The 13631-nt window shown below is 39.1% G+C and overlaps 1 protein-coding gene across 3 annotated transcripts in view; it reads right to left on the reverse strand.

Annotated features, from left to right (window-relative positions):
• Positions 1–1514: 1514 nt before the first annotated feature.
• SULT4A1 (sulfotransferase family 4A member 1) overlaps positions 1515–13631 on the reverse strand; it is a 33427-nt gene continuing 21310 nt past the window's right edge. The window contains exons 5-8 of one of the 3 annotated variants that reach the window (XM_015291212.4): positions 10690–10784; positions 8487–8625; positions 4791–4845; positions 3035–3171 (exon numbers count right to left, since the gene is read on the reverse strand). In XM_015291212.4, the coding sequence (XP_015146698.1) occupies positions 4838–4845; positions 8487–8625; positions 10690–10784 (242 nt within the window). In that variant the 3' untranslated portion in view covers positions 3035–3171; positions 4791–4837. Of the gene's footprint in view, positions 3172–4715; positions 4846–8486; positions 8626–10689; positions 10785–13631 lie in introns of all 3 variants that reach the window. The other 2 variants (XR_001467954.4, XM_015291200.4) reach the window with 2 other exon arrangements.

The raw sequence follows: 13631 nt of genomic DNA on the forward strand, positions 1-13631 counted from the left end.
ACCATTGCAATGAAACCATCCAAACCTTCCCCCTGTATCTTGCTGATTTGTACCACTAAATGGGTTACCAGCTACATAACGATGATAAATCTCACTAACAGTGACTTCTAACTTTATAGCAGCTAGCAGAGGAAAATTAGCAAATTTTAATGTTGAGGGGAGAAAAATAACTGTAAATTTTATGGTGTTTTTCATTTACACTAAGTTTATATCAGTAAGGCATTGTCTACAGATACATCCTGGGGCACTTGATCAAGGGATTTGTACAGAGAGTCATGTTGACATAGGTTGAGCCCTGAAGGTTCAAATTGTCAAAATATGGAGTTCACCACCTATTAATAGATTGAAATGCTTGGAAGGACCTGACATCCAAAGGTAAAATTTCAGCACGGCTTCTGTGGGAACAGGCTTTGGGCAGGTTTCTGGTTTGGATCATTTTATCCTAATAGCTCAGGGCAATGAGGTAAAGGGACTGGAGAGATGAACTCTGGCTGAGGAGAGCCTTTCTGGAAAGCAGATTCTTAGCACATAGTAACTTTGTTCTCTAATATGTGGAGTTCCAGCATAGTTGTAGATACACAGTGGATTGTCACAGAGGCTCTTGCTGTCTGTACTATGCAGGTTTTTTGGATTGCACTAGCTGTTCCTCCCCTGGCTTGTTAGCTGGTGACTATATATACTAAGTTTGGCATCAGCACACGTATAGACATAAGTGTTAAAAACATGGGCTTAGAAGACACCAGCTTTTGTTTGGGGCCTGAGGTTGTCTTCTGCAGCAAAGGAGATAGGCTGTGCTTGAGAATGGGAATTTGATTCACTAGTGTCTTCAGAAACACAAGAAGCTTTTTAGGTGACTCGTAAGGATAAATCACTTGTTATGTCCTTAGGTTAAAGCAACTTCAGTGGGTTTTTTGTGCTAGTGAAATCTTTCTTCTGACTCAAATTTGCATTAAGTATGGGGAAATTCTGTTCTCTCTGTAGCAAGTCACAGGAGACAACTATTCCTTCTGCTCCCGTCTTCTTGAAGGCTTACCAGTTTGTGGGTTTTGGCCTTCTGTATGACAAAGACTCCAGAATAGAGCAGCCTGAGAGCTGTAAGTGTAAAATCCTGAGTGGATGGAATAGTGACTGTATCATACATCACAATGGAAAATCAAATTACACTATGTGATGGCAGCCCCGAAGCAAACAAAGGAAGTCCTTCTTCTGCACTATGTGTGGAGTCTATTGCCACAGGATGCTGTCAGTTCCAGCATGAGGGAAGAAAAACTCCACAAAGAGCTACTAAACACAAAGACGCTCACAAAATCTTGTGCTCTCTACTACATTCTTGCATAGGCATTTGTTACTGGCCATGTCAGAAACAGCTCACAGGGTCAGACAGTGGTCTGATTTGATATTGTGTTTCTGCAGTTCTTCTGTCTTAAGTTTCGAGGTGTTGGTAGTGAAGAGGATCTGTGTTCCAAGATGACATGGCTTGAATACAAGGTCTATAAAATGAGCAAACCACAACGCATGGAACACATCTTTTATTCAATAAGCGAGCAAGCACAGAAGTATAATGTGTAGTGCTTAATATTCATACAGTACTAAAAATATAAAAATAGAAATAAAATTTCACAGAAAGCATTTTCACTCACAAATATACAAGGAAAAGTGCTGTCAAGCCACATCATGCTACACCACTTGCCAGCTGAACTGACAGTTTGTTTCCCAACAGAACTGAAACACCAAAAATCTGCTAGTCCTTCCTCACAGCTTTTGGTGAGATTGAGTATTTGACTAGCAAAAATGGGCCTCCTGCAGCTGAGAACCTAAAAGGCATTGATGTCATTACCTAACAGAATAAAATCATTCTGGAGAGCTTTATAGTGATAGTAGCCCACTTCAGGCTGTTTGCATACCTGTCATAGAAAATAAAAAAGATAAAGTAATAAACTTGAATTCTGATTATAATCCAGATGGGTCATAGCTTACAATTACTGAAACTATCATGCATACAGTACTTCCACCTGGTGGTGTATTTCTAAACTCTCTTCCTTCAGTGCTGCTGTTTCCTCTGCCTACTTACTGTGTCACATACAACCAGCCTTAAGTGAGGTGTGATGGAATCCAGTAGCACAAAGAATAGTACTGAGTGCTTTTAACTTTTGGTGGAACTGGAGGATATCCAGCACCTTATCTTCTACCTTATCTTCTCTTCCTGTATCTAACAGGTGAAATTCAGATCTACACAGGAAACCAACATTAGTCAGACTGATTCCTGAAGAAAGACTTCTGTATCAGATGTTAAGCTTTTAAGCCCAGTTTTGAGGGACCGAGCAAGAGCTGGGGGCTAAAAAAGCTTCTGTTTTCTGACCTTCAGCATGGAGCTGAACTTCATCCATCAGGAGGACATCCATCTGAAACATGGGTGGGTCTTGTGATTAGAGTGACAATCAAAGCTGTATTTCATAACAAGGCCTGTCTTGCAGAGTATGCCAGTACACAGAACCTACTCAGAAATTACACAGATACGGGTGTGCAGAACTTAGTGTGAACCCCACTTTGATCAGCTACTATTTTGGAATGGGATTTATTTATACTTGATTTACCGGCTATAAAAATAAATATGATGATTAACCCCTGAGATCATTCTAGCATACAGTTTTGGCCTGTTACTTGATTCCCTCTGAAATAATTTATTTGGTTTATGGACAGTTATTTAGGTTCTAGTGAAAAGCTTTTATAAAACATTAAATAATCAATGTGGGGCTGAAAAGGCGTACATTCTAGTTGCATATATGATACATACCTTATACTTATATAATACATTCCATAACAGCTGAATATTCTAGTATTGTCTAGGAAGTTCTTGTGTGTGGATGAAGAATTAAAATACCAGAAAATAAACAGCTGTTGAGGATCAAAGATAATTGTATCCGCTATGGTTTACTTAGACTGATTTTCTTTCTTTAAATCTTGTTACACATAATAGCTACAGTAGTTTGTCCAGCAGGTTATAAATGAATGCATAAAGCACTTCTAGCTATATCTGGATATCATATGCATGCATTTTTTATAAATAAAAATCAAATGTGAGGTCACATTTTCCCATCTTCTGTTTATATACTAAATCAAATTTCTCATTCATTGAAACAGTGAAGATGTCTTTCCATAGCCCAACTCGACCTGAAACAGAGAGGGAACACAAGTCAGAGAGCAGACAGGATACCGAATTTCTACAGTCTAGTTATGCAGGGCACAAAGTATTATTTGTGAGAAGCTGATCGGTATTAGCTTTCACTGAAACCTCAGTAAGACCTGAGGCTCCTTAGTATCTTTCCCCATTTGCCCACTGCTACAACTCTTGTAAAACCTTACAGTGAGTACCCTACACCTTGTGGTCTGGATTTGGACAGTATTATTCAGGAAAAAATCAGATTACAAGATTTTGCTCTAGCCTTAATGAGCATTAAATACAGATTTTCTTTTGGATGTTAAGTCAGAAGTTGATTTCTGGTGACAGTGCAAAGAATGGATGCTTAATAATCCCATCACCTAACAATACATTTCAAAATGACTGTGCCTTTACCACGTGTGGGTTGGAAAACTATCCAAAAGCTGCATGGAATACAGAGCATGAAGCAGATCACTGAATATCGATGAAATTGAAGCACAGAAAATGTCTATTGTTTTACATTTGAAGATTAATTCAACAGATGACTTCATGTTTTTCAAAACTGAGAGTGACAATATGTTAAATATGAATACTTAGACTATATCCATTGAAAAGAATGTGCGCAATACACCCAGTTTGTGACATTCAATTTTGTACATAAGGAACAGAAAGCTTTCAGTGGATGTGCTATGGATACTGAACATTTTTTCAGTGTATGGAGTATTGCCTACTGAAACCAGCTAGTAATATCACTTGCTGACACTGCTGAAGTCACCAGTCAAAGGCTACATCTCCCTTAGGCGCTGATTCTTTGTGATAGATTTTATTTACGTCATAGTCAGTCAGGGTTATTTGTTGGTGTCTCACTGATATTGGGTATAAATAAAGACAAAATCCAGGCTTGTTCAGCGGGAATAAATGAAAGGAAAACTGAGACTGTGCTACCACCGAGTTTAATCATAACAGTAAGAGCAAAGCTACATGCAGGGAACTTAATTATGCATTTGATGCATACAAAGAATACCCATTTAATTTAATCACCATTGCTTTTATGCAGCAACTCTATAATTGAGCCCAAAAACAAAACTGTTTGAAACCTCAGTAAATTAGACATTTACATGATGATGCAGTAAGTGTGGCAAGGACCATTTTATGAAACCAGGATTGCCCTATAACTCCCAAAGGGTTGACAGTTTGCTTTCAAGAGCCAAAGGTCAAAAGAACATGAAAGTTACAGAAAATACATCATAGATATTTCTTTTGCAAAATTCATCCTTTATCAAACAGACAGTTAAAACATTTCCTGCAACCATAAATATCTGATAATGAAAATTAGTTTTATTCAGGCAACTATAATTGCATAAAAGCCTGTATTTCCATTTCAATAATGTTAATACATTTTCTTACTCTGCTTGGGAAAGATGGATTTTTAATTTCTGAATCTCCCTAAGAACACAAATCATAGGTATTATAAAGGGCATATGCAGTAGGCAATTTGTAACATGTTTTTTTTGTTACCATATGAATGGATAGGTTGTCAAAAAAAGTCACCCACCTGGTTTATGATTTGAATCATGCAACTGTGTAAACTATGATGTGATATGAGTCAAATATAAGTAATATATCTAACCATTTTTCTGCTTTCACAGAAGCTCAGGGTTATCTTCAGAGTAAAGATCAATGTGCTAAAAGAAAAAAAAAATGAAGAACTAAAATAAAGCAAAATAAAGTAAACGTAACTAATGACAAATTAAAAATATTTGAAACAAATTACAATAAGCTGTCATGTTATTGCCAAAATTCTTTGTCACACAAATGAACAGAAGAACAAAGCTCTGTTAATGAAGCTACTTTCTGAAGTAACAAAACATTGTAAAAGCCAAAGACAGTGAACAAAAGAAATTCAAAATAAGAATACTTTTAATAAAAAGCACACAGAGAGCAAATGACAAAATATTAAATTTGCTGTAGTAGCTGCCTTCCTCTTATATCACAAAACAGAGGGATCTTTTTTGAAAGATCTGTAGAAGATAAGAATGAGGCTCAGACCTTTGGGAGTTTGCAGGCTCTACTACAAAACAGTGAACACTAACACTACATATGGAAGTGTGAATGCAGCAAAAGTGGGCACTGACCCATTTGTGTGGATGAACTGGGCAGTGGGGACAGTAGTTGACCTTTCTCCCTGTTGAAGGCCTCAGCAGCAGCTCTTGTTCTCTTTTCTCTGGTTTTTCTGATATTACAGTCTCACCTTCCTTTCACAACTGCCTTTCCAGCTTTTGCTAGACAAGAAGGAGGGATTTCAGCTGTGCACAGCAAGTAGCTGTGGTGCTGCTCCATAGGTCTCTAAGGTAGAAGAGGTTAGGTACAAACCTAGGTTTCTGTGTTACTTCACGTAATTGAACAGAGGAGAATATGGCTCTGTTGTTTGCAAAATCTTGCTTGAAACTCCAAGGTGCTCAGGAAGCCTCACTAGGCTCATTTTTTGATCTTGTCTTCACAGCCAAGAAGTGGGCTGGTAATCAGACGGGTAACCTGCTGTAAAATTCTACTGTAAATGAGATGGTCTGTGGTTTTCACACAAGATGCAACTTGTGTTACATGTTGAATTTTCAGTTTGAAGAAGCAGGGGAGAGTAAGATGAGAGTTAAGACATCTAACAGCAGAAAAACACACTACATGGTGGATACTCTACTGAAAACTAGAGGTCTTTCAGTAAAACTCCAGTCCTTTGTCCTTACCAGAATTTTAACTCAAGCTAGCAATCTTGAGGTATTTATTTCAAGAACTCATCATGTACCATAACATAACTGCACTGGGGCAAAAGAGGTGCCATACCACAGTTACAGAACTGCTCAGAGAAGTTCAGTTTCCAGATCTGTAACAACTGGAGTGTACAGCTCCTACATAACAACCTTTCCATGGCAGGTTCACAAATTCACAGATAAAAGCAAGGATATCTAAGCAATGGCTTTTTTAAAGTACAACATTCTGAAAAGTATGTGACAACATGCACACAATACAGATTACTGAGGGTCAGTTACTCTGACCATAGCCTGGGCAGGAGGATGAAAACTGGCATAAAGCTCTGACAAGAAAGACAAAGGCAGTACAGAATACAAGTAAACCCACTTTCATGGGAAACAGATCCTCTCACACAAACCTGACTGAATGTTCATATGATTACAGTCTGACTGATAAAGGTGATTGCAAAAATACAATGGACTTTTTTAAGACATGTGATTTTAGTGTCTTTTAGTACAATTATATAACACTCTATTGAGTTTACACAGAAAAGTCTGAGGGAGCTGCGAAGGTGGCTTCTGTGAGAAGAGCTCAGGAGCTGCTCCACACACTGGACAGAATCAGTTCCAGATGGCTCTAAAGCAGACTCACCACTGGCCAAAGTTGATCACCATTAGCTGGCAGCGCCTCTATGATAACATATTTAAGGAGTAAAAGCTGTGAAACAGTTGCAAGAGAGGAGGTAGAAAAATATGAGAGAAACAACACAAAGTGAGGATAAAAGGAGTGGGAGGAAGTGTTGTTTCACATGTTGTTTCACTGCAAGTACATGGAGAAGATCATGGAGAAGCAGGTTGTCATCCTGCAGCCTAGAGGACCATGATGAAGCAGATTTCCACGCTGAAGCCTGTTATGGGTCATCCACGCTATAGCAGTTTCTTCCTGAAGTACTGTATCCGATGGTGAGGGCCCATGGTGGAATGGTTCTTCAAGAACTGCAGCCTGTTGGAAATACCCGTAGTGGAACAATTTGTGAAAGGCTGTGTCTTGTGGGAGGGACCCCCACACTGGAGCAGGGGAGAAGTCTGAAGAGGAAACAGCAGCATTAACTATTGTTAACAGGTTCCCCATTCACCCTGTGCCACTCAGGGTTGGAAAGATGTGGGGAATGAGGACTGAAGTCAAGACTTCAAAGGAAGGGCATGAGAAAAAGTTGTTTTTTGTTTTGTTTCACACTACCGTACTCAATTTTTAATTGGAAATAAATTAATCTTTCCCAAGTTCGCCCGTGATGTTAATTACTGAGTTATCTCCCTGTCTTTATCTTGACCCATTCATTGTTTTTTCTCCTCCAGTATTGCTCAAGGGAAATGAGGAAGCAGCTTGGTGAAGATCTGGCAGCCAGCCCCATGTTAATAAATAAAATGTACGATAAATGAATAAGCAACTGGCTAACTTAAAATAAGTAGTCAAGAAGGGCTGATGATATTTGAAGTTTATATCAGAGATCTGAAAATACTTATAGAAATTACAGTTAAGAAAACTTGCAGATAACAAGACTGGCTGGGAGAAGTAATGTGGAAAGGGCTCCTACACAGAAAGCTAAGAACAAAGTACTCAGGTCACGCTGCCTAGGTACGGGACAATAACCTTTAAACCACTTCCACTGAAAAGACTATGTGGCCATGACAAGCACAAGCTTTACGTATGATGCTGTAACAAAAAGTGGTAACATGGCCACAGACAGACAAATGAGGGAACGGAAAGTTCCAGATAAAGCTGAATTATATCAGTGGCTCAAGTGATTTCTTCAGTTTGAAATCACTGTGGAAAGGGTACTTGTGAAGCTGACACAGGAATTCTCAATCATGTTCTTAAGCCCTCATTTTCAAAAAGAGCTGTTAAGTGCTATGTTAAACAAGTTGAGGGGGCTTCTTGAGTTTACTCTTCTATGCTTATCAGAAAGAAGAATTAGAAAAGACTTGATTTCTTGACATTGTCAAAGGATAGATGTACTAGATCAAAGGGCACTTTAGATTCCTGCAGATAGGCCTCACGAGAACAAACATCTATAAGCTAAACACATTTTAGACAGCCAAGGCAGACAATGAAAAAAGCACATAAGAAAAACTACATGTTCTTGTCATTTGATGACTTCAAACTAGAATTACCTGCTATTCCAGAGAATCTCATACAATGAAACACAAGGGTTTTTAAGCCAGGACAAACTGTAAGAAATTGTATGTGCTTTGATATTCCAAATGTCAGAAGGAGCTAAGTGGTCTTCTCAAAATCAATAGCTTAATCAGTTGAAGTAAGCGAAAGACATCTTGTCTTCTTGAACAGAGCAGTTTTGATGGTGTTGAATATAAGCTGTTGATCTTGAATGTTTCTGTTCTTTTCAGTCATTTCTATCTTTATTACAAAACAACTCCCAAAATTACACCAAAAATCAGTTTCCTCTCATCATTTATGTATCAACATTTTGTCAACACCTTAACATATCTTGAAGGTTACTAAGCTGTCAGTTGCTTTTTTCAACTTCCACTATTAAGATTTTTACTGTGGGTTTTAAACATACCCCTGCCAACAGGAAGTGCTTCTGCATTACAGCACTGATCAATGAGTTGATGGCAGTGTTCCACCATGGATTCCAGCTGTGCTTTGTCATAAGAAACTCCTAAGAACCTCACCAGTTGCTCAACCATTGTTGCCAAGTCCTATAAGAGAGCATTTAAAGATTAGTTTATTTTGCAATATTTCAAGTGAGTTTATAAAATGATTTTCAGTATTTCAAAATGATTTACACCATGATGAATGGGAAGTTCCAGAAACATCACTGTCTTAAAATGTTGCCACCTTCTGATTTGCTGAGAATAAGCCTACACATTCCAAGTAATTAGAGGACAAGCAAGAAGTAGAAAGATGCTGTGGTGCTACCAGCTTTCAGCAGCATCCCTCAGTGCGCAGTTAAGAATGAAAATGTTATTCAAAATCGTGAGTTTGAAATCATTGCTACTAAATTATTAACATTATTCTGCTTCACTACATCTTCTGTCAGAAAGTACAAGAAAAATATAAGCTGAAATTGTATGTTTATTCAGCTTTGAGTTCTACCTTTCTCTTGCCTTTTTGGAGGTTTAGACATAGGAGCTGGGTTCATCCTATGTCTGCATTAATTTTCCAGTCAAATATCATAGAAATCATAGAATGGCTTGAGTTGGAAGGGACCTCAAGGATCATCAAGTTCCAACCCCCATGCCACAGGCAGGTTTGCCAACTGATAGACCAAGTACTAGATTAGATTGCCCAGGTCCCCATCCAACCTGGCCTTAAACACCTCCCGGAACGGGGACATCTACAACCTTTCTGGGCAGCCTGTGTCAGCACCTCACCACTCTCTCATTAAAAAACTTTCCTCTGACATAAAATCTAAACCTCCCCTCCTTTAGTTTAAAGCCAACCCCCTTGTCCTATTGATATCTATCCTTGTAAAAAGTTTATTTTCCTCATGTTTATATAGTCTCTTTAAGTATTGGAAGGCTGCAATGAGGTCTCCCTGCAGCCTTCTCTTTGCCAGGATGAATAAGTCCAGTTCCTTCAGCCAGTCTTCATAGGAAAGGTGCTCCAGCCCTATGATCATCTTCATGGCCTTCGTTTGTACCCTCTCCAAAAGCTCCACACCATTCCTGTGCTGGGGGCCCCAGACTTGGACAGAGTACACCAGCCGGAACCTCATGAGGGCAGAGTAGAGGGGGACAATCACTTCCCTCGCTTTATTGGCCACTCCTCCTCTGACACAATCCAGGACACCACAGGCCTTCTGGGCTACAAGAGCACACACACTACTGGCTCATGTTAGTTTTTCATCAACCAGAACTTCTAAGTCCTTCTCAGCAGGGCTGCTCTCAAGGTGTTCTTCTCCCAGGTTGTATACATACCTGGGATTAGCTCGACCCAAGTGCAAAACCTTGTACTTCGCTTTGTTGAACCTCATTAGGTACACATGGGCCCACCTTTTGAGTTTATCAAGCTCCCTCTGGATGGCATCCCTCCCTTTGGCTGTATAACCACACCACTCAGCTTGGTGTCATCAGCAAACTTGCCAAGGGTGCACTCAAACCTATCATCTATATCACTGATAAAGATGTTAAAGAGTACCAGTCCCAACATGAATCCTTGGGAAACAGTGCTCATTTCGAAAATTTTTATTAATTCTCAAAAATATGTTACTGCTATAGGAAATGGAAAATAATTTTCAATGTAGTACTTCCATTACATTTCTGATTAAAAATAAAGTGGATTTATCAGCCAGCATGCTATAATGACCCTAGAAGTTCACCTCATGCTACATGATCACCTCTAATTGTTTTAAGATAGATTCACAGCAGATCGTAAGAACAACCAAATAATCAGAATAAATGTCAGATATGTAAGACAAACCCCTAATGAGAGAGACTTCAGTTCTCATTGATACAACACACACAGTAAGACATTTATTTTAAATGAAGGTCGAGTGATGTGCATCAAGTCCTGACAATTGTACCTCCCTGCCTTGTGTGAGCAGTTGACCACCTGTGCAAGCAGGCAGATTCCTGAGTAAATTACTAGGTTCACAGAAGTGCTAACAGTGCATGGAAGCTATGAATGCCAGTGCTTTAAAAATGGTATCAGACATCAGAAAGTCCAAACACAGGCACAAGAGGCATTTTTTTTACTTCATATATTTTAAATGTTATGACGCTTAAAGCATTTGAAACGCTTCTTTGTTATGTCTAACCTACCTTGTGCATATCTTCATACTTGAGGAAAAGTACATTGGCATCCATGTGATGTTCCCAAAACTCTTGGACATGTTCAAACCACGAACCATATCCTACTACAGATACAGAAGATATTATGATTGGCACGAGGAAAAATGAATACTGTTGTTATTAATTCCCCTTCAAAAATGTAAAAATGAGAAAACTAAATTAATTAGGGTGGTTAACAGCCCTAAGAGAATTGTCTGGTTTTGTTCCATTGCCATGCACAGTGATTAACTTAATTGAAAAAGAGCATTTCTACCAGTTTGGAATATTCAAGAGAGCTAACCTACCCTAAAGAAAAAATACTCAACTGAAAGTGCAACCATATTTCACTATGGGCCTCTCTGGAGCTCAGTATTAGTAATGCCTGACTACTGCACCGAAGTTGAGCCAACATAAAAATTACAGAGGTATATTTGCAAAAGGAAAATTTTCAGTGGCTCTGACCTGTGAGAATTCCTGCAGCTGGCGTTATCACACTGCACCTTCCATCCCTCAAAGCTATATACAACTTACATAGTGGAAAGCTATATAGAGTGGAAAGTTCCATAAAGCATCTGCTGTGATGGACAAAGAACAACCATTATCCTTTCTTTATTACACAAGTATTGAAGAAACACACGTATTAATTTGCTTCACTGTCATTCTCAGAATACTAAAGATGTACCAACAGAATATTCTATTTATCATTACATCTTTTGCTTCCTCTAAAATGCAAGACCTATTCTCTTCCATTATTACTTTCTTAGCGTTTCCATGCAAACTACATAGGTATGCCAGAACATGGTCTCAGACATATTGTTGCTAAGGTGGTACACCAGGAGGGCCCGTGTTACCAGCACTGCTACGGCAGTGGTTAATGGAAGATCCAATCCCCTCAATTTTTTCCTGCTTTATTTTCCACTTCTCTGATAAAGTCCACATTTGGACTGATTTTTGTCAATCTCTGTGTGTAGCAGAGGTACAGACACTGGCATTTATTATCTAGAGAATATCTTTTGCTGCCAACATTATCAGAAAGGAAAGTGAAGGAGAAATGCATTACAGAATCACAGAATTGCATAGGTTGGAAGGAACCTCAAGAGATCATCGAGTCCAACCCTCCTGCTAAATACAATACAATAGGTTGTACAGGTAGATGTCCAGGTGGGTCTTGAATTCATCTTCATAGCAGACTCTGTAACCTCTCTGGGCAACCTGTTCCAGTGCTCTGTCACCCTTACTATAACAAAGTTCTTCCACATGTTTGTATGGAACTTCCTACATTCAAGTTCTAGGCCATCACTCCTGGTCCTATCGCTACAGACAACCAAGAAGAGCCTGGCCTCATCCATTTGCCTCCCACCTCCCTTTAGCTATAAAAATTTATCAGATTCCCCTCTCAGTCTTCTTTTCCCCAGGCTGAACAGACCCAGGTTACTCAGCCTTTCCTCACATAGAAGATATTCCAGGAGCTTTATCATCTTTGCGGCCCTCTACCGAACTCCTAGGAGATCCCTGTCTGTTTTGAACTGGGGAGCCCAGAACTGAACACAGTAGTCTAAATGTGGCCATATCAGGACAGAGTAGAGGAAGAGGATCACCTCTCTTGATCTGCTGGCCACGCTCTTTTTAATGTATCCCAGGATACCTTCTTGGACACAATGGCACAGTACTAAGTTACCTCAAAGTATCTCAGATAATCAAGGCAGAAGCTGAGCAAATACAGTGAGCAGTTCTTCATATTTTCTCAATATTTTTTTGACATTTTTATCTTTACAACAAAACAGCTTCAGAAAAGTATTAAACATCATTTCTATTCTTAATAATTTTAAAGAAATTCATGCATGAAGCTTACACATCAGTCAGGCAAAAACCCCTTTTCCTAGCTGCTCTTAACTGCACAGGGCAAGAATCTGTTAACATTATGGTAGCAGAGTTTACCTGCATTTGATGTGAGAAATTCCCTTAAGCTCTGGAGGGTAGTGCCAAAGAATTAGCATATTCAAGATTAATCCCCCATTCAAGAGCTAACATTTATTGAATCTGTTTCCAGATGGACAGATATAAGGAGGGGTAAAAAGAATGGGATTGTGTCATTTGGATTTAGTGCTTCTCCCTCTTGCACTACTTTGAATGTTTACTTTTTTTTTGCTTCTGTATTGCTTCCATGAGATGGAAACACTTAGATAAGTGCTATATTTACTGTATTACAAAACACTCACTTTGCATAATTATGGACACAGAACACGCTGCAATGTTTTACTGACTCTAGAAGGTTATGATAAATCACATAGCCGCTATAAGATAAAGATCTAAATAGCTCCTGGGATATTTGCATGAAAAAGAATGCAGAACCTTCATTCCATCTTAGAAGAACCTATCTTTAATAGGTCTCCAACGTAGAAGCTCCTGCTCACGGGTTGCAGTCAAGATTCCCATTCTCAGAGAATGCAGAATAAAAAGTTGAAGTGGGCTGGGAATGGAAGGAGATTTACTCTCCTGCACAAAAGAAAGTGGCAAGGACTATAAAGCCTGTTAACTATTCTCCACTGGCAGACTTTTACCTTTTTCTTTCCTTTAGTATTACACAGCTTCTTTAGCATCAAGTCCTCCAAATTCCAGATTGAAATAACACTTTCTGCACTGGATCTAGAGGAGATCTTGGTCTCAGAGCAGACCAAAGTGTCTGGTGACTTCTTAGCATCACATTAGGGTACATAAAGAAGATTTTACAGAGAAAGAGAATGCAGTAAAAAAACTGCATTGTTCTGTTTTTTGATCTTGCTAGCTACAAAGCATGGCAATCCACTGGCAAAAAGCTCAGCAACAGCCAGTTACATGAGAACACAGGCCTTCGCTCCCTGTAAGGTTACTAAGTTTGTGCAATGGAACTACTTAAGGTAGTGCAGCCTGAAGTGAGCACAGTGGGTGAGTAT

The sequence above is a fragment of the Gallus gallus genome, chromosome 1 (assembly GCF_016699485.2).
Source record: "Gallus gallus isolate bGalGal1 chromosome 1, bGalGal1.mat.broiler.GRCg7b, whole genome shotgun sequence".
Classification (NCBI taxonomy): domain Eukaryota; kingdom Metazoa; phylum Chordata; class Aves; order Galliformes; family Phasianidae; genus Gallus; species Gallus gallus.